Source organism: Serinus canaria, chromosome 1 (genome assembly GCF_022539315.1).
Source record: "Serinus canaria isolate serCan28SL12 chromosome 1, serCan2020, whole genome shotgun sequence".
In the NCBI taxonomy this organism is placed as follows: domain Eukaryota; kingdom Metazoa; phylum Chordata; class Aves; order Passeriformes; family Fringillidae; genus Serinus; species Serinus canaria.
Genome location: NC_066313.1, coordinates 91,073,393 through 91,100,668, shown reverse-complemented (window position 1 = coordinate 91,100,668; position 27,276 = coordinate 91,073,393). Strand labels below are relative to the sequence as shown.

Here is a 27,276-nt window from a genome sequence, read left to right as displayed (position 1 = left end):
GATACTATGATCTTCAAATCCACCCTTTATTTGATCTCCTACCATCTTTTTGATTTTATCTGGCTGGACAGACAGCTGAAATTTACTTTCATAGCACTATCATGAATGTAAGATTTTACACTTTTAAGTCTTCTTCTACTCCTTTTCAATGAGCATGAGAGTCAAATCCTCTTATCTAATTTCATTTAAAAATTCAGAAGAAGTACATCTAATCCAAATTTGCTCTCTGGGCTCCCCTTACAGTCAGTGCAACAAGATAAGGCTAGAACGAAGCAGTGTGTTTTGCAGGAGTACAGATTATTTTGCTGCATAGAATCTGATCTAACAGGATGTAAGAGATGTTTGAGACAGCTGAGGGGAGTAATTTTTGATGCCTGTCTGGCCCCTGGTCACTGTGTTGGAAACTCAGATCACCTCAGACTAACAGTTCAGCTTCAAGTTTGATAACATAAAGCTTACATGAATTTGCCCATTTTTTTGTGTCAAATTACAGGCTGAGCCAGAACCTGAGCCTACTGCAAGTTTCTTTTTGGTACAATACTTGCAGAGAAAGCTCCTGAAAAAAGCAGTCATGTCTTCTATTAATAATTTCATATTGCATTTGACCTCTGCTGCTGTGGTTTTAAAAAGGCAGTCCTTGGCACTTCTCATTTTTATTAAACTCTTTATCATACGAGCTGTTAAGAAAAGTAATTAAATTTACCTGAGGTCACACTTATTTCATGACTCCTTGCCATTAAAAGCCATTGAAAGAAATTTGAAATTAATTAATGTTACAGCCTCTTGAAGAAGATACATGGCAGTTCACTGGTAATGTAACTTCTAATGATGTAACACTAGTAATGTAAGTTTCTATGTCCACCAGACATTTATATTTTCAAGGATGACAGCTTTTTAACTTAAAAAAAAAGTATATTTTTCCTACAGATTCTTACACTTACAATCTCTTACATTAACAATCTTTAATGTAGAAAATACAATCATGCTGGTGGTTTATTTTCAAGCTTCTCATGAATCTGTTCATTTCACCACCCCTCAACCCCAAGGGCTCTTCTTAGATGTCACTCATTTATATTGAATTCTGAATGAAACTTAGAGAAATTTCAGCCTGGCTTCTTTAGAGACTACAGTTGAAATTATCAAGCTCATTTTCATTGTCTCCAGTTGGTGACAAATGGCAATTTCATTTAGCAATAGGTGGTTCTCTTTGAGGTTGGATTGATGGATGAGGCCTTAAGAGGTCAGGCCAGCTGACAAGGTTACCCAGGCCAGCTGTCTGCCCATCCCTGCTGCAGGGGTGCCTGTGCTGCTTGTCAGTCACCCCTGACCACTGCTGCTTACTGGTGGAGTGTTTTAAGGCAGGCTGTAGTCAGTGACAGCTGGCTTTAAAGTGTTTTGCTGTAAATGGTGGTGGTTCCAAAACTCACCGATGAGCAACTCAGACATCTGCGTGGCAAAGCCAGACTGGACAGCTTGTGTGGCAACAGTGTCAGCTGCCTCAGACAAAGGCAGCCTTCTTGACATTCATCAGTCCTTCATTTTGTCTTTGCCTTTTTGTGTCTTTGGTTTTGTTTCAGGTTATAATCAGCCTGCTGCTTAAGAACCCCAGCTTTGAAATGTTTTTGAATAGGATCATGTAAGAACCTCAGTTGTGTTTTGAGATTTCAGTGCAAAAACTTAAAGAACTTTTAATTCTTGTCTGTAGGCTGGAGCAAATGTGCTTCTGCAAGATGTTAATGGAAATATTGCACTTGATTATGCTGTAGAAGGGACTGAATCTAGCAGCATCCTTCTGATGTACTTGGAAGAAAATGGTAAGTCAGCTCTTTAGCTTTTGGAATGCTTCTATTGAACATGTCATAAAAACAATAAGGATGTGTATTGATCTGATGGAAGTCCCACCAAAGCAAATTGAACTATATCAGTTTGGGGATGAAGGGGAGGAAGATAATTTGGAACCACAAGTGTTTTCAGTGTGTTTAAATTGGAACAACTAAAAAAGGTTAATGGCAGTTGACATTGTCAAAACTACTTCTGACCTTTTGTATGGAGATGTAAGAATGTAAACTCAAAGCAGAGAAACTGCAGCAATACAGGAGCTTTTAAAACTACTAATTTAACTTTTCAAGGACTAGGTTTCACATTCTGTTTCATTTCCCATCTATAGTCTCAGAAAATATTTTTTCCAAGTGCTAGACTACTAAATAAATAAATTTTTGCAAATAATTTGAATGAAAATGTGTATGATACTTTATCTCTCATTCAGAAATATTGATGTTGGTTTAAGGTTTTTTAATTGTGAAAATACTGTAGCAAGGTTATGAATTATGCTTAATATGTTATAGATGACAGGACTTGTATTGAAAAACTGGGTTTTTTGCTCATCAGTTCCAAACTTAGATATGAGTTCTGAAGTGAGATTTCTAACATTATTTTTGACTATGAGGGGTTGTCTTAACATTGTATGTGCTCATCTTAACACTGAGGATTAGGCATTAAGCATTGATAATGAGCAATAATGTAAAAATTTGTATTTTCAACATTGTCTCCATATAAGGAATCTTTTTTAGCATAAACTAAGTTAAATTATATTTTGTTCATGAACCCTTAAGGAAAATGTCAAGGAAATCAGTGTCAGGTCCTGTACTGCACACATCCAGAGTATTGCATGTTTTATAATTTTGTTTCCTTGGTATGTGGCAGTGTCTTCACAGCTCTGGTTTTGGATTTTTATAATGGCAAAGCAGCTATTAGCTTCTAAAACCTTGATTGCCTTTAAAAACACAGATATTTGTTGTCTAAATGTTCCAAATACTTTGACTCTCAACAGGTAACATGCAAAACTCCTGTAGCATACAAGATGTAGTCTGCTTATAGTGGTATCTCTTTTACAGTAGGAAAGAGAGGCACTGTTCATAATTAAACAGTGATTCTGTAAATGTTGGAAGTTACCAAATTAAAGAAACTTAAATATCTTGAAGGCGACATCTAGCTCTACTAACTTTAGGTAGATAGGCTTAAGTTAATCATCCAGACCTTTAGGTCAAAAGAGAGAAAGAGGAAATGTATGCATTGTTTCATCTCTTTCTAACCTGGCTAGGTGAGGAGAACTGACTCTCAGGACTATTTCTTTCTGCTGACTAATAAGAACTTAATTTGACAAATTTTAGGTTTAGATTGTTAGGATAGATCAATCCTACCCCTTCATGAAGTAGTGCATGAAGACCTGGTCTTTGGGTGATCAATGTCAAAATGCTCATCAGCTTTCCTTGGTCTGCTAGTATTGTTCTTGTAACAATAGGCAGCTCAAAGTATCCTTATTTTGCACTTGACTTTTGAAATTTAGTTAGGACCTATGAAATATTTGTGTAGCCTACCAAGATTAATAGTAACTGTGGAGGAGATTCTTGAAGGAAATTAAGCTCTATAAGTATAAATTACTTTGAACTTCCCACCCTCAGTGTTTATCTGTGCATTGTTTTGGTGAAGTTCTCGTGGCAGCAATCCCCATTAACACCTGCATTTGAATACCTCAACACAGAGCAAGGACAGGACCAAGCCTCTTTATACAAGATTAGCTGAGCCTGTAGTAAATACTGTATAGTATATAAATATATAGTATATATAAAAATATATAGTATATATATAAATATATAGTATAAATATAAAATATAGTATATATATAAATATAAAATATAGTATATATATAAATATAAAATATAGTATATATATAAATACTGACTGTAGTATTGAGAAACACCCTACCAAAGTCTCAGCCTTTAAATACAATGTATTAGGAATATTTCCCTATTCTCTGAATTTCCCTGCATTCCTAAAATGTTTTCATTTCATTTTCATGTTTCAATTCTTCATTCAGTTGTGCATTCTGGTTTAAAATTTTAAGAGATTTGTGTGTAGAGTAGACTACACTCCAGTCATTGCCTCTAATTGCAGAGATCACAGAGAAAAGTAAAATTAGGTGCCTTATAGCTTAGCTAATGAGAAAAGCAGAAGCTATCAATTTACTCTGATGAAAAAAAGTAAGATGGGAACAAGTAGCTTTGAAACCACAGAAAACATTGTTAATTGAAAACATTAAGTTCTTAGAGGTCTAGTGTGTATACAACTTCTTACAGATTTTACTACTGTGGTAGTTCACTGTATCTGTTTAATTTCACCACAGATCTCAGTGACTCAACTGCACTTCATTGTTTGAAGTAACCTAATTTACTCTGCGGAAGGCCTGCAGCCATAAGTGATAACAATAGCCTTGGATGCCTTTAGTGATTTATATATTTTAAAACAGTTACTGGAGTTGGTTTTTGAGTTCTGCTTGTAAATGATCTGTGAGGGCACAGGAGTACCACAAGTACAGAATATTGTAATCGTCTAGCCACTGCCAGAAAGCTCTGATATATACTTTACTGTTATGGCATATACCTTATTAGGATGTTTTGTGGAGATTTTATTACCGAAGTCTAATGAAATTATTACTGTTTCATTAAAATATTCTCTTTTCCTGTACAGAAATTAGCTTGCTCTGCTATTACATAACATTATATTAATAATGTTACATTGTATTAAGTAATTATTGACTGAAGAAAGAAATTAGCAGACTTCAGTTACCTAAGAGAACAGAATTTGAGGTATGCATCCTCTGCATATTAAGATCATTGTTTCTGTTGGGTAACAACTCTGCCATATTGTAAGTTTCATTTGAGATATCTCTAACCGAGGATGGAAGGGAAATACAGCAAACTGCTTTATACTTAGAAAAGTGTGTGGAACAGCTTAACTGTATCATATTAGATTATGTTCAAAGGGCATTCAGAAGCCTAGTGGGCTCATGAACTCAAGGACTCTCTTTGGATTGATTTATCTAAATCTAATATCTGGTAGCCACTCTATAGCAAACCCTTCTTAGAGCAAAAGAGATGCTTTGAAGGTAGGCATCTGTAATGAGGCACCTGAATTAGGATCTGAACTGCCTGCTTCTTTCTATGGGCTATGGAGGGAGCCCAGAATGGCCAGCTGGCACACAGAAGTCTGCTGTGTAGGATGACTTTTAGGATATTTAAATTTACAGGTCTGTGTGTAGGTCCCCATTCAGTAGTCTATACTCCTATCAATAGTGCAGTTCTAGGAAATGCTGACTGTAGAGAAGAGAAGGGTTATTAATTTGACCAGCTACAAGAAAAACACCAGTAAAAGCTGTTACATTTGTTCTGTGCCAAGATGTCATTGGTTTTCCAAGTTACTGGTGTTCCTGTTTTGCTATGAAACGAAAGTAATGACATTTGAGGACTTCAACATCTGCTGGGGCAAGGCCAACTGAGAGTAGGCCAGGTGGGACTGGAGATTCTACTTCTCTCTAGGCTTCCATTCCAGTGCTAACCCATCTTTATATATTTTTTTTTCATTTTCTTTTCATTTGAAGTTTTCTTTGTTGCCTCTTACACCTTCAGCTTCATATCCATTCACTGTTTACTTTCAGAAAGTGTCTCTCTTCAGAGCTGAAATGAAAAAAACAATGTGCCCTGGTTTAGGATAAATCTGGGAGAAAACTTCTAAAGGGGTCCCTCTAGAAAGCAGATTCAAGCAGCTCCTCTCCCCCAACTGGTTTGAGAAAACATTTCCTTGGAGAAAAATGGAAAAAAACCTGTTTATTTAACAAGCAAAGAATTAGAAGCATATACAATGAGTAATATTACACAATAAAACTTCTCGCTGTTCTGAAGAGATGACAAATTCAGAAAGTCCTTGTCATGGTGTGTAGCTCACCTCACTCAGTCTCTCATTCCTGCAGCACTGGAAAATTTCATTGTTTGTCCTGCTTTATTCTAAACCTGACTGATTATTGAAATCATCAAGAAAGTCCACCCAGCACCTTCCATAACCTTTGTTTTGGTTAATAACCGCTTTATATTTTAAGGCAAATCTTTTGAGTCATTTATGACATTTTGAAACAACCAAACTTTAGGTGACTGACAGTGTTTCTGGAGGCAGAATGTTCTGTTGTGGAACTGTGTCAGTGAAACTCTGATCATGGCATATGATCCTGTTTCCTCCTTTTCCACTAGGCTGTTTTAAATATTTAATACTTTGAGGAATGCAGCATTTTATTTTATTTCGTTACTTGATGTTTAGCTGTATAGTGGACTGCATGACTCAGCTATAAACTAAAACTGACTGACAGATAAGTCTTGGTTCTGTGTTTGCCAGGTCATAGGAGATGACACATTCACTGTAATTCGTTTCCAAGTAAAATATCTCTTTTTTCCTCCAAGATCTCAGGCTTCAGTTTTCAGTAGGATAACTGTGCACTCCAACAACATCAGCCTTTTTGTTAAATCTGAGAATAGTTGGACATTTACTTTTTTTAAAAGAACTGTCTACATATCACATGGATTTTAAAGCAATTTTAATGGCTTTCTTATCTGTTGTGTAGTGAGAGTTTCATGCAGTAGCAGATAATTACTTCAGCAAAAGAAAACCGTCTGTCATGATTTTATTTTTTGGAGATTGACTATATTTAAATAATCTACGCAAAGGTACAGATGGTACTCCTTTTCCTACTGTGACAAAGGTACAGGAGAAAAATGGGTATTGCTTTTCTGCAAAATATTTTACACAGTACTATTCAGTTTCTGTGGGGGCAAATGAATTTAAAATAGCTGATAAAAGGTTATTGACCTTTGATGGTAACAGAGATTCATGCAGTTAAGCAAAATCTATTATGCTATTCCAAGCTGGGGGAATAATAGGTCTGTTTTTTTCCCTGAATATTAAAAGGATCATATTCAGGTGTCTCAGAAAACTGCATAGAGAGCAAAAATCATGTGCAAGCCCCATCCATTTAGGTGGTTTTGTATGGTTTAAATCAGTTAAAATGTTGTGCAGATTTTGCAAATATAGATAATTGTTTGTTAAATTTTTACTAGCAAGGGAATTAAGCTTTACTCTTCAGCTGCAAAATAGAAGAAACAAATTTATTTTCTGCCTTGCAGCAGTAGGTAGAAATTAAAAAAAAAAAGCTAAATGTTAGTTAGTGCAGATTCCTACACAGAAGACAGCTTTTAACATTAGCCAGAAATAGCCAACTTGTCAATTACTACAATAAGGAGAATTTCCCTGAAGCCAACAGTTAACAACATATGGGACATATGACATGTGCAGAAAAATCTAATTTAGAAAAGTAGTGGGCAAGGATTAAGGAAAAATTTACTGCAAACCTGACACTTTACAGTAATCTGGAATGTGATAGGAAGATATACCAAAATTAAACTGTGAGTTAATTTGAAGTTATCTATAAAATCTGGTGTGGTTGCAGTAAAAGTTCCCACAAAGCTGCTCACCCATTCCCTTTCTGACAATGACAGCAAGATTGCTTACCAGTTACTGTCACAGGCTAAACAGATTCAACTTGGTGGAATTAGTCAACTGGAATAGGCTCAGGTAGAGAAAAATAGAAAGACAAACATATTAGGACAAGACTTTTCCTCCCCTCTTTTCAGGCTTCACTTCTTCACTCCAAACTCTTCAACTATCACAAGCAGCACATGGAGGTGGGGACTTGGTACATGGCAGTCTCCCTCTCTGCCCCTTTTCTTCTTCACACTTTCCTCTGCTCCATTCTGGGTTGTTTTGTTTTTTTCAGGTATGGAGCTCCTTTAGGAGTGTGTGTCTGCTTTGCCAGGGGTCACTCTTGGATGCAGGCTCAGCTGTGTCCTCCTGAAGGTCTGCTAGAACTGATGGGACAGCCCCTGCCTCTCCCCACAACTGCCAACACCTGGGCAGTACATCTCCTTGTGTGCTTCTCAATACTCTGGCACTTTTTGTAAGAATAAGATCAAAATGAATTCCCTAGTTGTGTGTATTTTTCATTTGGATTATTTGTTGTTAGTTAAAAAGAATGAATATGTACACCAAAATGTTTTAGTGTTGAGGTTGTGATACAGAAACCCCTGAACAGATCTAGTAATCCAATGAGGGGAGAAAAACTCTTAGAGTTTCTTCAGTGCAGTCAAGAAAATAAAGGGATGTAAAATAATATTATTTCAGAAAAATACTGGTCTAGACTTTAGTATTTCAAACTATTTCACAGATATTAAGAAATTATTGCTAATATACTCCAGTAAGAACTCACGTAAATGCCAACACATAGAGATTGTTAGCACTAAGATCAGCAAGCTTCAGCTAAAACTAAATTCCCTAATATATTTTCTGTTTCAGAAGCACATGCACCACGATCTTAATTTATGCTCACAAATTTTCTTTCAACAATATTAATGCAGGAGGTTGACAGAAAAATAGGCAATCAAAACAAAACTGCCTCAGGGTGGCTCAAAGTTTTTTCCCTTTGATTCTTGTTGATTGGGAACCACCTACCCATAAGATTATCACACACACAAAAAATCTATTTTCTGAGAACCTGATTAATTGATGGTAGGGTTTAGATGCTGGTGTTGCCAGTGAGAACAGATGAATAAATGAAATGTTTCAGTAGGTCCTTTCAAAAAATGAAGCACATGGAAAATGTGAGACATTGGAAAATTTCATAGCTGACAATGTTTTTTTTCCTTTGGCCTTTGTGTTTTCTATTATAAGTGTGAATGAGCTACCTTAATTTTTAATTTTTTATAGTTCTTGGGGGGCTTTGAAGTCTTGGATTCTTCTTAATGTTTTTATCCTTCCAGCATGTCACCCATATGTTTCTATCAAAGGGAAAACATTTAAATTCACTTTGCAGTCAATTTTTGACATTGAAATTAACATTTAAAATTATAGCCAGTAGTTTATTATCTAGTTTTCTAACAGATGCTGGAAGAGGAAAGACAGGCATCTCCTTGACCAATTTGCTAAGATTTGAGAAAATATTGTGAAGAACATCAGGAACTGGGTATGCCTTTTCAGTGTAGTTTTAAACAACTCATCAAGAAATAATCAGTTTCATTACCATCAGAACCATGTTATCACTTTTTTATACAACTCCTAAAACTATAACCTTAATCAAGATGGAAAGAAATGTCAGTGCCTGCAGTGCACCCACAGCCCCCGTGCCCTCCACCCCTGCTCCCAGGGCTCTGGCTGCCAGAGCTCAAGGCCAGCAGTGTGACCTGGGAGCTGTTGGGTGGGAAGGAGCTAAGCTGGGGGACAAAGCTGGGAGCAGCATTGTCATGATCTTTCATCCATCCTTTGTCTCTGGAGCCACATTTAGTCTCAGGTCCTTTCTTGGGGCAGTCCTGTGCCCAGTCATGATCCATGCTGACCCCAAACCTGGACCTCAGACTTGACTCTTTGATTGATCTGATTTACTTGGATTTGTCACTGGAGCCTTTTCTGGCAACCACAGAACTTCTGTTAGCCCTAATTCCCATCACCAGACCTGTTCTATTTGCCTTTTTGGGATGTGGAACTGTGCCCTGCAAGGATGGTGACCTGCCTGACCTGTCTTCACCCTCAGCTCCTGCCTCCCTTGCATTTGTTAAGTAGCCTGCTTTTACTGCTCTCTCACAAAAAAATAACTATAGCATATTAAAACCTTGCAGCAAAATCTGTAGTGTAGAAATACCATCTGTGATGATCTCATTTCAGACATGATATTTACCAGAAGTAGCCAGAGACAGAGATATAGTATATTTTGCTTCTGTGTTCTAGTATTAATATAACAAAAAAATAAACATGCATTACATATCCACAAATTAATACATTATTATTAAGCCTTGAAATTGTGTAAGCCTTTTAAAATAAATTACAAAAAATATTTTTGTTTTCATGTAAGTTAAGAGACAGTTCACTTAACTAATTTTAGCTGCAAGGATCATCAATGTCCTTATTGTAGAAGAGAGAGGAAGAAAAGCATGTTCAGTAGTGTGGGAGAATTGTCACTCTGATATCTACATGAGGAGGAGGTGGGAACTTCACTTTTGATAGCATATTCAGACTAGAAGGAGATAAACCTGATCAGCCCAGGAAGCCAACTGTGCCTTGGACTGCATCCAAAGCAGTGTGGGCAGCAGGTCAATGGAGGTGGTTCGTGGTTCTGCCCCTCTGCTCCACTCTGGTGAGAGCCCACCTGCAGTGCTGCATCCAGCTCCTGCCTCCCCAGCACAGGAAGGACACAGAGCTGTTGCAATGAGTAGAGAGGAGGCCAACAAGATAATTGGAGGGATGGAGAATCTCTCCTATGAGGAAAGGCTCAGAGAATTGAGTTTGTTCAGCCTGGAAAAGAGAGTTTGGCATGACCTAGTTGCAGCCTTCCAATACCTGAGGGGAGCCTATAGGAAAGACAGAATGAGACTGCTTACATGGACACGTAGTGACAGGACAGGGACATTAGTTTTAAACTGAAAGAGAGTAAGTTTAGTTTAGATATTTAGGAGAAATTCCTTACTGTGGGGATGGAACAGGTTGCCCAGAGAAGCTGTGGATGCCTCATCCATGGGAGCGCTCAAGGCCAAGTTGGATGGGACTCTGAGCAATGTGGCCTAGTGAAAGGTTTTTTTCTAGTTCAATCACCTTGCCCATAGCTGGGTGATTGAACAGATGATCTTTAAGGCTTCTTCCAGCCCAAGTCAGTCTATGGAACTAAAGATGCTTCACTAAACATATGTAATGATATCTTTAAAGGCAGACAGGCAAAAACCTCCAGCAACAATCAGTCAGTACTGCTGCAGTGAGTTAGAGCTATAGGCTTCAGTAGTTTTACCAGCATTTGTTCTTTTGCAGAATCTGAAAATACTGGCTTCCCTTCTTGCATAGTAAATGTTGCTGGCATGGATTTGTTTATATGCTGACCTTTGAAAGTCAGACTCACGTAATGCCAAGTGATATGTATAAGGTCTATTGAACAATGTATTCTCACAAAAAGAATGCTTTTTACAAAGATATCTAGTAAGAAGCCAGAAAAGTCTTTCTAAAACTTTAAGCAAATAAAGTAATAGATACATGCAGATATTTCAATGAATTAAAATTAGTACTTAAAGTATTTAAGTACTTATGATTTATTTTTATTTTAAGTATCATGATTTATGTTTTTTAGCATCCTATTCTATGCTGCACAGAAGAAAAATACAAATTCTGAACTGTGGTATCCTCTGAATTATAGAAGAGTAAGAGAGGCTCATCATACATGGGGTGAAGAACCTTGATTTATATACAGCTCTGTGCAGGAAGGGCAGATATATAGATAAGAGTGAGAGAAAACTCAAGTATGAGAAGAGACATGGGCTTCTCAAAGCCATTGCAAGTTTTTGATGTACATTTGTGTTTGCAAGACAAAATGCTGTTGACCTCTCCTTAAGAATGTAAAGCCCATTGGAGAATGAGACCTGCATGTTACAGCAGGAGTGGCTGCTGAGGGTGGGTGCAGTGGGTGTTTGCCAGAGTGCTTCAGTGCTCTCCTTTGTACTGATCCCAGGAATGGGTGTTCTCCTTGCACACTTCTTTGTACTGGATGTTTGTGTGAAAAATGTGTGTAATAGCAACCCTCAGTTCTGTTTGCTTTATATTTCCTTATTAGTGAAACTTTTGGAAGGTTACTTTTGCATTATTTATCTGAGGTTTTTGTATTCCTTTTGGTTGTCACTTCTATAACTAAATGCCAGAGAAGGTGAGACAGCCAGAGCACATGAAACAGCCCTGTCAGGTGATTTTCTTAAACAGTAAGAGGTAATTTATTTTGTAGCTTTTAGGTTATGCTCCTGCATAACCTAAAAGAATTTGTGACCATGTAGCTCTTCTGATTTTAAAGGATATTTGGAGTGTTTTTGCCATCATATGACTTTTTTTCTTTTTGACTTTCCAGTTTTTGAAATGTGAATCTATTCCCATAGTAGATGCCAATGTGTTTTTCTTCCTCTTTTTATTCATGTTGGCTGTCTTCCCATTTCAGCTGAATATCTAAACCACATTTCCCCTTTGGAAAGCAACGTGAAGGTCACGCTTTGATTCAGGCAGTGAGAGTTACTTACTGTATGAGTAGCATTTTTTTGTTCCATCTAAATTCCTGGAAAGTATCACACCCTGGGGAGGGAAAGCAAACTCCCCAGAATTATGAACTTGATTAAGGGAAAGCACTTATTGACAAGGTCTCCTTTTTTGAGCCTCACAGAATGATACATGTGCATGCTTGATAAATCTGCTTCTGAGCTCCCCACCAGAGAAGTCCTTGCTTGAAGCCTAATAGCTCCTAAGTTCTTGGAATTCAAAACTACATTTCTAAGACTGAAACAGATTATTTTTGCGTGTTTTCATTATATTTTTTGTAAAGGAACAAAAAGGGAAACTATTGTTTCTATATCATTTTCAAATCTACTCTGAATATTTAAAAAGTGAAGTCTGTGGAAGCATGTCACTTTGGTACCTCTCTTGTGGGCTGATTTACTTCTGTTTGTTTATGGAAAAATGTATCATTCATTTACACAGCTCTTGGTTTGAAGCCAGTAAAGCTGTCTTGAATAGGTTTCACATTCACACAGACTGTGACTTCTGTTGCTCTGTGGCATGGTTTGTGTGTTTTGTCTGAGCTCATGGCTGCATTATATTGATGATAGAAAATTATTATTAAGCAGCAGTTAATGCAAATGAATGCATTTCTTGATTTTCTCTTAAACATGAGCAGAGTTAATTTTTCAATGGCTAGGTTTTTTGTAGCCCCAGCTAAGTCATACCAAGTTTCTATAAAAGGCAATTTACAGGGAGTAAGGATCAATATTTCACTGTTAAAATAACAATGTACTGGTATGTTAATTCTCTGACTGTGTTGGGTGTAAGTCAGTAGTAAATTGCTAGAAAAGGCTGAGTAGACTCAGCTGGCCTCTGCCCTCAACTTGAGGCATTACTGTAATTTATGTTAAATCTGATGAAGGAAATAGCTGTGTTTCACTCTCAGTGTTTTGGGGTTTTTTTGGTTTTTCTTTTCATTTTTCATTTTTTCTTCCTGAGAAAATCAGAAACTGTATTTCTAATTTGTGGATTGTGAACTTAGTTTTTGGTTTTGAGTGTTTGAGCTATTCTCAGATAAAGAGCTAGTAAATTAATTTCCACCCATTTCCTCTCTACTTGAAACCCAAAACTTTTTCTAATTGTTTACCGGATATAAAAAGAGAAAGAAAAATTGACATAAGTTCAGTCAGCAGTTCTTAAGCATGTCTGCCTTCATCAGGTATAAAATGCTTCATCTATTTTTTAACTTTAATCTTCCTTACTTGAGAACATTAGAAAAAACTTCATCTGGACCAGTGAAGTTTAATTTTGTCTGCTCAGTCTTCAAGGTTGAGTGTTTAAAATGCCAAGTCAACACTGCAAATGATAATTAATTTTGGGTGTATATTGCCCTTAGGCATTTGGGAGAGTTCTGTCACTGAGAAAAAAGTATTAAACCATTAATTTACTGTTGCAAAAAGCAGGAAATGGGTAGAAACAGAAAGGAAAAAAAATATTTAATTGACATCATGCAGCATTGGTAGTCTGTAAATGTCAGCAGGTAGTTTCAAGTCATTACTCTGAAATGTGATGAAGGCATAAAAGTTTTAGTTCTGACAAAAAAAATTGATTGTTAGGAGACACTGCAAGCCTACTGTGAAATTGGCATTATGTTCTGGTCTAGCAACTTTCAGTAAGGATGTTAAACACATTCTCCTTTGGGGACATCGCCTAATTTAATCCATCAATATCATATTTATATATATATATATATACACACACGCACTCTTATGGAGATATATGTATATATATATATATGTATATATGTGTGTGTTTGTCTACGTTACATGAAAGATTACAGGGTTGATCCAGATTAAAAAAATCATTTAGGTGACAGATCTAAAAATAAGAGAATAGGAAGACAGTGATCACACTGAACATTTCACTTCAGAGCTCAAACTCTTATAAGTGTTGCAGGCAGCAGAACATAAAGCTGTACATACAGAGGCATGTTGGAAAAAACTATTTGAATTCTTTGATGAACTATATATTGTGTTCCCATTTATACAAGGGTATAAATGTACACCCATTTCTACAGGGCAGATTAAAACTCAGAAACTCAAAATATGATTTTACCCTGAAACATGCTTCAGTTTTTTTAGTAAAGAACTTTAAGAACTGTTGAAGGTAAAACATTATTAAATACATTTTCATTAAATTTATTTATAGTTTGTCATTTTTCAGCTTAGTGACAAATGTGGAAGAAAAATAAAAAATCATTTCTTCATATGATTTTTTGCTATGTCATGGCCAGAATGGAATTTTTATACTCAAATTTCATCTTCTATATGTTTATTTAAATAATCACATGGAACTAGAAGCAGAAGAATGAAGTCCCAAATTAAGGTTATTTGTTCCAATCAAACCACAATCAGTTGCTAATTTAATCACTTTGCACTATTGTTGTATCCTGGTTCTTATTTTTAATGTCTTCAGACTGGAGACCATGCTTTCTTTTGGTTATAGACTGCCCTGCTTATCTTCTTTTTAATATTGTTCTTTGACAATTCTTCTTTCAGGAGCAATGCTGACACAAGCAATCCCATACCCTTCATTCCTCTCATCCCCTCCTATTTGTTCCTACTGCTGCACCACATTTCCTCTTGGTTTATGGGGCCTTGAAATGGTCTAGGCTCAGCTGCAGAGTTAATCTCAGTTAAAAATAACCCAGGCACATAAAAAAGTGTTGAATTTTAATGTCATTTTCTTGACTTACAAGCTCCCAAGCAGTTCAGCCACCAAATTTGAGGTGATGTATTTGCAGGGCTGAAAGAATGCAACAACAATGACAAAAAATTAAGTCCCAAACACTTGAGTGTCTTCCTTAGATTTTTTAAAATTCTTTGCCCAATCACAGCTATTTCATACTCCCAGTGAGTTTCATGATATTGCAGCTCCTTTACCTGCAACTGCTCTTACAGTCAGTAAGAGATCAGGGTGTTTTATTGGATATTGGTCAATGACTTAATTCATCCATGTATCGACTGATAAATACAGGAGTAGACTTTCTGGTAATGGTAGGTAAGTAAACACTCAAAAATATATACTAAAGTCTATTTAAATGTTGAATAAGCTTTTATAAACCCAGAGCACAAAATCATATATCCGCTCTTTATTGATGAATAAAATAGCATCATTTTGTCCTTTTCTTTTTCCAGGTGTAGAGCTGAATTCCTTACGCCAAATGAAGATTCAGAGAGCTATGACAATGCTGACAGACATCCGACAGCTCATCTCAAGTGGAGGGAGTGTGAATCAAAAGAATGATGAAGGAGTTACCCTGGTGAGTGGCAGCATGGAATCATCATCCTGGGAATATGCATGTCTTGCAACAAGTTCAGCATGTTTGCAAGGCAATTCTCTTAAGAGGGTTTTGAAAATAGATGTGTGTCAATTCCATGCATAATATGGATTTTAAAATAGGGTACTGCAACACCTCAGTGACAACTTCTTTTCTCCTAGCCAGCAAATATGCAACATAAATGTTAATAGCAAATATATTAACACCATAGTTTGAAGCTGTAGGACATACATGTGGTTCCTGGCATTCTGTTTGAGAGAGGGCCTGAAGCTTCACTCAGTGATCCCTGGTTTTGGTTTTCTGGCTGTGCCCTGTTAAAACACTGATTCCTTTAGCAATCCAATCTTGATTCAGTGCATTGAAGCATTCACCATAAACATGGAAAAGTACTCCTACTCCCAAATTTGCATGTTATTTATAGCCACTGGGTTTTATTATACTTTTTTTCTGCAAATAGATCATCTATCCATTGGTTTTGTCAGGATTTCTATTTCTTCAGCTGTCAAATAATTCTAATTTCATGTGTAATTCCATAGCATGTCTGTGGAATGTTCCCTTTGCATATAAAAACTTTAACATCATTATCAATCATCAGTCATTCAATCAATAAATAGTAAATAAGCAGCATTAATATATTGAATACATTTTTAAAAGTTCTTTGTTTTTTTCTGCAAATAGTGTACATATATAATTGGAGCACTAATAATTATTACAATAATTTCTGCATTTGCACTGAATTACATTGCCTAATGCTGAATTAATATACTAAATCCTTCTATGTTTTAATACCTGTGGAATGTTTAAGCTGTAACTGAAAAGGTGATCAGCCTCATTCCTGGATTGTATCTAGCCACAGGCTCTCTATAGAAACAGAACACTGTGACCTTTGGGGTGACAACCCCAAGGCAGTTAATTTAAAAATCTGGAAGGGGTTGGAAGAAACAGCACAAGTTTTAGTTTATTTCGTAAAAGCATTATTTTATCTTCCAGTTTCCTGATAATTTTGTGTAAGCTGCTAAATCACATAGCTATTGTCCTTAACTTCTATTGCTATTTTAGTCAGAATTGTCTGAATTAAACTGAGTTATGAACTTAAATATATCCAACTCTATAAAACCTTTCCTGTAGTTAGCTGGAATAAATTTCTGAAAGATGTTTAACAGAAGTGCAAATACTGGGAGAAGAACATTGTGGGTACTTTGGGGCTTTTGCTGTTTGCTTAGTAGAATATTGACAAAGGGGATACTTTTTGCATGAAAAGTTTTTATGCTGAAATCTGATTTTTTCAATAAATAGGTATAAAGTAGGTAACTTTGCTTTTCTTTGAGGTTTCTATTATGTGAAACTTTTGTTTGACAAATTGGTGGAAAATCCAGAATTTCTTAAACAATTATCTCTTTATTCATGGGTGTTGAGTCAGCCAGTCTGTGAATGTTGTGTGGATATCAGAGGGGTCTGGAAATAGGGTTTTGTTCCTCTACATCTATCTGTACAAAAAAGACAAATATCTTTGTCTTAAGTCTCAAATCAGTTTTGTTTTCTCTTGACAGAATATATATGTATATATATCTAAGTCCATGTGTATGTTAAGAGGAATCAAGCAAGTTGTTGTTTTAAATATATAAATATACACATTCTCACTGACTCATAACAACTGCATTTTTGCAGTTGTTATGCAGTACCAACAGTCAGTGAATTTTTTCTGCTGTATTCTCCTCTTATAGTTCTTCTTTGAAAGATTTCACCCACAAAATATTTCCTAGGAGCTCTACACTGCTTGAAAATAGCACTTGTCAAGTTGATGTCTGGATGGAAACTGTAGTTTCTTCTGTTAAAACATACCCTCCCTCCACCATGAAGCAGTGTCAAATTACAGGAAAGATTTGAGGGTTTTGTACATGGAAATCATAGCATGCGGAATCAAAGTTCTGCCCCCAGGGGAGTTTTTCACCCTTTCCAGGGGAAGATTTTGGATTAGTTGACTGTATTATTTCCCTCTGCATCAATCATGTTCACAGTGAAAACTTTATGAATGCTCTGTGTGTGCAGCTGACAGAAATTATATCTGAACTCTCATTTTAGTGTCTCCTATTCTTACAGTGACTTAGGAACTACACAGTTGTAGTAAGAGGTTTATTGCAAGACCTTTTTATTGCCATTATCCGTCCATTTCAATCACCAGAAAAAGAATATATTCTGCTAACAATGCTTCAAGGAGAAAAAGTCATGCAGTTGGGCTTTGCAGTTTGGGGATACAGCGTCCAACTATAATCTGACTTCTCAATTTCTGCAATATTCCTATGCCCTGTTCTTGCTGGGCAGTGTGAGTATAAAGTTCTTCTGACTGGGGATGATCAGTTATATTTTGCCAAATTCCAAATTCAGACCTTGTCCCCTTTGTTCCCAGAAGTGAAGGGAATGTTTGAAATCACAGTGGAGGACTATGAGAAAGTAAAAGATTGACACTGTAACCTGCGTCAATCTCATAATATGAAATACATCCCTCAACAGTTATTCACCACATATAATAAACAATTTCCACCAAAACCTGCAAATTACATATTTACCCTGATGTAGGATTCCTTATTGAATTTTCTTCTTCTACTTGATTATTATGAAAGAAAATAATTTTATTGCCCTGTTATGTCTTTCCCTTTTTCTCTGTTCACAAGACCTGTTTGCTATTATATTCTTTTTATATTTATTTTGCATACTGCCTATTTGTTTTACATAAAACCCCACATGGCTGCTGGAGTTTTTTATATTAAAAAATCTCATCCTATAAATAACATATGGTGTAATTAATTGCTGATACAAATCCCAAAGACATACAGAGTCTATAATAATAATACATTACAAAAGATAATGTTTAGCTCCTCAGATAGACCATTATTAAAGATATTTTTAAATTTCTTTTTTCCTTTTCTTGCCATTACAGTTTTCACACTTTATCATTCCTACAGTATTTGCTACTCAGTGACAAGCCCTGAGCAAACACAGCTACCTTTGAAGTTATTCCTGTTTTAGCAGCAAGTTTCACTACTTGACCTCCTGGTATTAATGCTGATCTGAGTTTCTCTCACTCTGTTACTGCATTTTCCACCCTCCTTCTGTTCCACTTTGACTCTTAAATAAAGTTTAGAGATACAGAAAATCAACTAAAATTGTTTAAACAATTACCATTAAAATAATTAAGTGTCTAGGGAAGCAATGCAAGTATAGAAAATAAAATCTTTGTGGTTCAAAACTGAGGAAGTATTTTTTGTCACTAATTTTGTGCTGCAGTGTCAATGTGCTTGGTTTGATTATGTGCTAATGAATTCATTCTGGAGTAGTGTCAGGTTAAATCTGGGATACTTGAACTGCTACAAAAGAAGTTAGTTCTAGGCTTGAAGAGAGCTCAAGCTCTGTTGAAATCTATGATTCTACCTTGGCTCATGAAGTCTTTGAATGTGTTGAAAGCATGTTCACTTGAAGTTATATAAAAAGTGATAGACTAGATTGTTTAGTAGCTCACAAAAAGCTAGAATTATTTTTTTCAGGTGCATCTTGTTGATAAATGCTAAATTTATCAACAAGATGCACACTACACTAGTTTTCTAGACTGTAGCAATCACATGTACATTTTGTTTGATGTAACTGTGATTTAGTAAAAATGAAGTAGTGCGCCATGGATGAGTTCTTTAAACTATTAATATATGCAAAATTTAACTTTTATATTACAGCTGCATGTGGCCTGTGCTAATGGATACAAGAATGTTGCATCTCTGATCCTAGATCATGGGGCTGATCTCAATGCAGTGGATAATCAGTATTGGACACCCCTACATTTGGCTGCAAAATATGGACAGGTAAAGCATGATTTTTCACCTGTTTCTCTTTCCTTTGTGGTAGTCTTCTGTAGAAATAGCAAATGCTTTCAAGTCTGGGAGACTACTCTTACTTTAATGCAAAAAGCTTCCTCATTTCATGTAGTGCAGATTAGCATCTCAAATAACAGAGACCATTTGAGAATGAAGCTTGTAAAGCTATTAACCCAAAACAGCTCAATCTACCACCAGGAACAGTTTGTCTGCAGTAAAAACTAGGTTTCCACTGACATTTGAAAGGAAGACAAAATAAACACTTTGTTACTTTTTTACAGTCTAATGTCAAAGTTTATTTAGATTTTTGCTGTGTGTATTTCTTTGAATAAATGTCCAGGATTCATCTAGCACCTGTGTTCAAAATTTTCCCATTACTGAGTTGTAGGGAGGTGTCCTGGGTTTGGGATTGAGGCCATGCCTAAACATGATTTGTCTCTCTTAAAGCTTTTTCAGTTTTCATACCTTTTCAGTTCTCCTTCATCCTCAGTTTCCCCAGACATGCTCAGTGAGTCTTTGTTTGACCAACTTTGGAGAGTTCTTCTCAGCTCTCCACCCACCTCAGGGCTCACAAATCACCACTTACCCATAGGTGTCTTCTAAAAACCTCTATTATACATCTTAGCTCAGACTTCAGAAAATAAATAATACTCTTTATAACAAAAAAAATAGAGCAAAAGTTATAGTAAAATAGTAAAAGTAGATGTGTTTATTTAGATTAATTAATTCTGCTGGGTAATAGATTTCTCCTATTGAGATACCCCGTGCCTTTGACACTTATAGAGTGTCAAAGATCCGCATATTTTCATAACAGATTAAGTTATTGGTTTTTATATATATCTGTTCTAAAAATACATATATGTGGCCTGAAGTGTATCTTCAATAACTTCAGGCAGTGTAAATTTGCAGAGAAAAATTTCACACAAAGATATGCTGAACCAAAGTTTTGTTTGCAAGGGATGTACCAGGGGTCTTTTGAATTTACTGTAGATTTAATTTTCTCATTCTATCTTACCCTGTGCTGTTCTGTAATTCTGCCTCAGTTCTACTGCTCTCACTGACCCCTCTGCACTCACTCAGTGTTCAGACTTCAGTAGGGCAGGAAAGCTCTTACTCAGAAGGATAGCAGTGATGCAGTCTTGAGCTTCTTATTCTCACATTTTAGGATGGCTTACAAGTTAGGGCTTTGTACTGCAGCAATGTGATTATTCTACTGCTGTGCATTTCTTCTATTGTAAAGCTAAACCCAAGTTTAATTGAAGAGGACTTGAAAGAAGTCACTTAAAAGGGCTGGGAAAGGACTTATCTTTCCTTGTATATGTGTAGCATACATATGTTTGCAACACTAACTCTGGATGACTTGAAATACTTTTTTTTCTTGTGAAGATAGATATTTTTCTTTTAGAAACAGGCCTGTACATGCAAAGTTTGTAGTTGAAAGTAGCTAATGGAAAAAATGTCTTTCCTTTTGAAGAATCCCAAGAGCTCAAATTGCTATTTTTGATATTGTTCTTTTTGTTGGCACTTTTGTTGGACTGCATCTCCCTTATATCCCAGATGACAATAGTGTTAATTTATACTATTTCAGGGGTTTTCAGTGAGGAGTCAGGGACCAGCTGCTCTAGTCTCTATACAACCAGTATGGGTACACACAGACAAAAACCATGAAGGAACATTGTACTCTTCTTCACTAAAATTACCTAAATACACGCCAAATATCTTCCCTTTGTAGTGTTAGTAAATAATAAAGTTTAGAAATATCTTATTAGCATTATATATAATTTGGCAACGTTTTTAAGGAGATAAACACAGCTTTTGTGTGATTCTGTTTGTAAGTAACAAGTAAATAATTTAAATTCTTTTATTAACTAGATTTATTACATATCTTCTGCTTCTTTCTGGTAACTACACCATCAGGGTGTTTTTAAAATTTCCTCTCTTATTATGATAATTTTGAAATGTCTTTTAGCCTTAGAATGAATTCACATGCATACTGTATTTATAATTCCATTTTGAGTAATTAATTATAGACTAATATGAGCATTGTTCCTATTTTTGGAAAAGTTGTTTGTCAGAAAGGAAATAACCTTAGACAAGACATGAATTGGATAGTCTCTTTTAAATTAAAATATATTTATGAGGAAATGGTCATTTTTTAGCCAAAATTTTTAATGTTCCCAGAAAAGCAATTAATATAAATTCTGGACTTGTTCCCTTACAGTTTCACACTCTTCTAACACATATTTGTGGCATATTTTTTTAAAAGTCACACTTGAAAAGCTTGCTACAGTGATAAATAACTTGTACTGGAAGACTGTCATAAAGTCTATTTTGTTTTAGTTTGCTGTCCTTTTAAGTTCTTGAGGGGATTTCTGTCCTTCCAGAAATGTATTTGAACAGCAAAATCACCTTTATTTGTCTTATGGCTTGTCTAATAAGCAATGATCCTTTAATGAGTGGTCACAGAAATTTCAGAAAATCTGTTGTAAACCATTGTTATTGAATAGGTTTTTAACACTGATGCTGCACTACCTGCAACCAGACCCCATCCATTATTAAAATAATATGATATTCCAGAAGTCTTAAGGACTGACAGCTTTTCCGGTTTTTAAAAGAGCTGCAATGTATTTTTCATGTGAAGAAGCTTCCACCTTAATAAAATGCTATTAAATTAGTTATACAAATTACAGATTAAGTTTTTAGCTATTTTATGGTACATACCTTACATACATATATTTTACATATTCTCTTACAAAAAAAAAAAAAGTCGTGATATGAAGAAATTGTTACTCTATGGGAAAAAACCCACACATTTAGCTATTTGTAAGAGCATAGCAATAATGGAAATTGTACTCATTTACATTATCTGGAGAAAAATATGGAAAAAAAAACCCAAATAAACACACCCAGGGAATGGTGTCAGTTTTAAATTTATAGTGAGAAAATGTAATTTGTTTCTATGCAGGAGGAAACTTGTAAAGAATAAAGGAACTGTGAGCTTCCTGTTACAAATCTCAAGTTGTGAATGAAGTGGATTATAAAAGTCTACTGCTCCATCTTCCACAGTAATTTATATGTAAAATTACTGGTGAAAGATACATCAATCTGAGTGAAATAATCATCCACACCTTATAATAAACCTGGCTCGTAGAGATTCCTTGGTAATGGCAAATCCATTTTTATTTCAGATGGGGTTCATCTCAACTAAATTAAGCCAATTAAACTTAAGGACAAAGCCAAAGCTTTTTCTTATCTGATGGGAAGAATCACCTTTAGAAGGCAAATGAGAGAATTTTAGGGGATGCATTTAAAATAGGGATGATGATTCATTGCTTATAGGTCTGACCCTCCTTGGTTATAGAAGTCATGGGCAGCTAGCGTATGTCAGAGGTGTAATCTGAACGTTTTTGAATCCTTCATGAGGAATCCTGATCAAAGTGTGGGGCTAAAGGATGGGGCAACTGCCCACTGGTGTTCTGGGTCTCCCCACTCATCATGAAGGAGGTGTGGAGTTGATAACTTATATTTAGAAAACATAAGGTTGTACAGATGGAATCCTAGAGGAGGAGTAGAGTTAGATATTTAAAACAAAACAAATCTTTTCACAAGCAAAACATAGCAGAATGCTGTTGAATTGTTTCCAGAGGGGGAATAAATAAGAGTTTTAAGTGTCAGTACATATTATCTGATGCTGAAAAAAAAAAAAAAAGATTATGTGTCTATCTTTACGAATATTTGAAAGAAAACCAGTTTAATGGATAAATTTACCATGTAAAAACATTATTAGTTTGAACATTAAAACAGAGCAGGGGTGAATGATAAATGAATTGTCCTGTTTCTGACAGAGAGTGTAGATCCAGAGTAGAATATTTTTCTTGCATAGGAGTATGGGATATTGCTGGTGAGTTTAAGGACTGTGTACAGGATATGGCTACAGAGTACAGAATAGGGCAGCTGAGGCTACTGCCTGAAGGTCAGTCTCTGTAAGACAAGAATCTGCTTTACAGAAACAGATTAGGTTAATAATGAGTGTAATAGACTGTTAATTGAAATACTACTAGTCTGCAAACATTACAAATAGACCTATTTTTGAACAGTGTTATTCTGAGTTCCTAGAAATGACACTTCCTGCTGTCATTTCCTCCCCCCCCCCAACCACCATAAACATTAAGGGTAAAGGCAATTTTGTATTTTTAATGCATATTACCATTATAACAAAAAATTGATATTATTGAGGTATTATTATCAGAGTTACTCTCCTTAATCATTTTACTCTAATAAAATGGTGGAAAATAATAACCTCTGCAACACACATCCAAATCTGTGCCTGTGACACACAAAAACCTCTTCAAAGTAAGATTATTAAGGAAACAAAGCTAGCCTCAAGAAATCAGAGTGTGTCAGAGTTGCCTATGTAAATTTACCAGGGCCTTTTGGACAGAGACATAGACATGTTTCACCCTGTTTTTGATGGCAGCTGGAACTCTTTGTATCCCTCTCATGCAGCAGGGGCAGTGCTGGTGTATTTGTGGTTGCTGTCTGTGCACACCAGCGCAGGGCACGTGTCCTCCTCGCTTGGGTACCTCCCTGCCCCTGCTGGCACTGGTGCCAGCTGCAGAAGGGCAACTTGTGTTTCTTAGGCTGGCCCCTTCATTTGAATTTACTTTGTGGACAGCTAGTAATCTGGCACTGGTAGTGCTGTCCCTGCTGGACACCTTCCAGCTGCTGTGATCAGGAGAGCGCACACTCGCCCTCTCCGTGGTGGGAATAAGCTGCAGCTCTGACATTTGCCTTGGGTACTTTGGCACAATTCCCAGGCACAAGCTGTTTCTTTGCTGTTTATCAGAGAAATGTCACCTTTCAAACAGCTATTGGAGACATGCAGGTCAGAGCTGACTCTGCAGTAGCTTAAACACTACCTCTCCCAAAATTTCATCCTTGGGGGATGCTGCCTATGTCTGAACTGGTAAATCACTAAATAAAAGAGGACTAGGGATTAAGCCAGGCAACAGCCTGGCTCACATTCATATTGTTTAAAGCTAGTTTCCTCTATAGGAGATTAGTCATGTTTGTAGAGAGCTGGTTGGAGTGGTCCAAAGGAGAGTCAGAGGGAGAGCTAACAGTTAAGCAGTGTGGAATTATAAGGGATACATAAGCTTGCTCCATTGCACCCTCCTACTTAGTAAGACAGATTTAGCCTCTGGCTTTGAGGTTTAAAGGGCTTCATGATGTCAAAAAAAAACCAGATAAGACATATGTTCAACTGCTGACTGAATCTCTGCAAGAGTAACTCTTGTACTAGCAAGGACTTCTTCCAATATAAATTTGTAATATTGCACATAAATAAAAAAACCTATAGATGTCATCAGGCTTAACTCATGTTTCTTAACAAGTTATATACATCCTTTGTCATTTTCAAATGTGTGAAATTGTAATTCTGTAAGTATATTCTCCCTTACACACATTTGGTTGATCTGAATAATACCCGTCTGATTACTTAGTTCATCAAAACACAACATTTATTTCAGATTATAAAAGGGACTCTGCTCCTTGCCTAAACTCAGATTATATACCCTCTTACTAAAGGAACTCATTTGCTCATCGTTACCAAAACAGATTAGTAATTTCACTCAACTATGACCTGTAGTGCAACCTGCATGTTGCACTTGAAGAAAAAAAAAAAAATCCACATCTGTTGCTAGAATTTGCTTCAGTGTAGATGGATATATGAACTCGTTGTGGGAAATGATACTTAATCCCATGAAGTTTGGCCATTGCCGCAGGAGTTCCTTTGAAAGCAGTTTCTGCACTTCTGCAACCACACTCCACAAATGCTTTCAGTCAGAAGAGCCTGAAGAAGGAGGTGCTTATTAAGTGTTTCAAAAAGAATAGATTATAGTCACACAGGGAATAAATATTTTCCTTGTCAAGTAGTTGGAGTCTTTAATTGATGGTCAGAAAATCCTCTAGAGCATGTTTTTTCCAGACATGCCTCACTCTTTTTTCTTTAGTCTTTTTGTTCATATTTGGCATATCTGATTGCACTCAGGTAGAAGAGCTGTATTTCTCTTCAGATCAAATTACACTCAGTTTCCTCAAACAGAGAGCTCACTTTGGGATTTCTGCTCGTGATATCTTTTTTTTTTCACTCTGAATATATTCACAAGATTTCTATAGATGATTCAAATGCTAATTGTGGGCAAAGAATATAGGGAATCCTAGATTCACACAATACCAAATGATAAGAAAAGAGTTTGAATTTCATATACAGACTAGGAAAAAAATCTCAATTTACAAAATTACTACAAAATTTTCTGTGTTTGAATGAGCGTTTTTAAAGCTCAGGTGTACATAGTCTACACTATATACTTGGTTATTGCAGGATCTCTCCCATCAATATAAATTTCATTTTCCTTAAAATACCATTTATAGTGACTTTCATATATGAAAGGCAAATATGAAAAAAGATGTCTAACAAGGATTTTCAGGCATGAACTCTGAGAAATGGAAGATTTCTGATCTCTGTAACATAAATATCTAACTTGTAGGGCCATAAGTTATAAGCATCATTAATCACAAGATCACATAATATTTTCCCTGATTTATTTTATTTTCCTGGTGGATTGAAAAATAGAAATGTAGGTTATCAGTCTTCAAGTAAAGACTGATGCAGTTTTTACATCAGCTGTAGAAAACCATTGACCTGACCTTTGTTGCTTGCTTAAACAGCTGAAAACAGCATTAGGCTTCCCTTTTTTTGCTGGAACTGTTCCAGAGGTTAAAGAAGCATCTTCTTAAACCATATAGGCTGAACTTGCTGACTGCAGAAAGGTGGTGGTGACACTTGGGGAGCTTGGGTTCCATTCCACGTTTTGTGCCTGAACAGATGCAGTATTTACGGTTCATTCCTCCCACACACAGCCTGATTTGTCCCATTGCCTCCAGTCTGTTCCATTCTTGTCCTTATTCTATTGCCTTATTGTCCGATTCATTTGCCTGGCTTCGTGTCCTTTCCTTACAAGTTCTATCTGAATCCTGATTCCTTGCACAGTCAGCTTCTGCCCCTCCTCCATTCCCTGGTTCTCATCCAAGCTTTAATTTTTTTTCTATTTTGACTTCATGCCAACCTTCCTGCCCTTCTGTCCCACTTGCTTACAGTCCCCATCTCCCTTGTTCAATCTCAGTGGTTTTTTCCTCACATGTCACTTTCTTCTTTCATTTTTCTGATTAGTCTGTCTCTACCTACATCCTGGCTCCTTGCCACATTTCTCTTCTTCCCTTTCACTTCATTTATTTCACGCTGTTAGTTCCAGATTCCAGCTTTTTATCTATGCCTTCTTCCATTCCACACACTCCCCCTCAATGCTTTCTACCCTGCTGCTAGTCCTATTCCCACAACCTACTTTTGCTGATCTGTTCCACTTTGCTGACCACAATTGGTTATGGTGCCCTTTTCTCTGCACTCAAATAGAAAATAAAAAAATCTTCCTAATCTATATTCTATTAAGAATGGAGATCTGTAATGAGTTTCAGACATAATTTCCTGTGTTTAGAGCAGTACTGTGGATCAGATTTGCAATTGCAGAAGAAATTCTATTTAGCCTCTGAACACTATCGCTCTTTTTTAGGGCTTTACCTATGAAATTTTGTCTGTAAGGGGCACACAGTTATCTAAGGCACACTGTTATGTAATGGAGAACAAATACATGATCTTAGAAGCTCAGTTCACAGGAACTCTAATGGCTTAATAGGTACCCTACTCCCTAATGTTGGGAGTGTCTGCTTTGAATTTGTTTCACTCCCCAGGAGCAAAGTTCCTAGCCTACATTTTTCTTTTTTGTGTCCTTGATGCTTGATAAAGTGTCATTTAATTACTTAAATAGTCTCCAGTATTATTCTAAGGAGTTATAATGCTCCATGACTTACCTGATTTTATTTATCCGATCTATGGAATAGCTGGTTAGCATTAAACTACAGCACTTCTGTCACAGAAGCTCAGTAATTATAATAATAGCAGTACTAATAAAAATAGAAACTACTTCCCCGATTTTTTATTCTTTTTATTGCAAATCTTTTGAGCATCCAACTGTATATTTAAATAGAGCAGCTGTTACTGGTTCTATTAAC

General features: G+C 36.2%; 1 protein-coding gene across 1 annotated transcript in view; it reads left to right on the top strand.

Annotated features, from left to right (window-relative positions):
* MYO16 (myosin XVI) overlaps positions 1-27,276 on the top strand; it is a 253,364-nt gene that overhangs the window by 47,710 nt on the left and 178,378 nt on the right. The window contains exons 4-6 of the mRNA XM_009085476.4: positions 1,706-1,814; positions 15,144-15,268; positions 19,012-19,137. Of these exons, the coding sequence (XP_009083724.3) occupies positions 1,706-1,814; positions 15,144-15,268; positions 19,012-19,137 (360 nt within the window). The remainder of the gene's footprint in view (positions 1-1,705; positions 1,815-15,143; positions 15,269-19,011; positions 19,138-27,276) is intronic.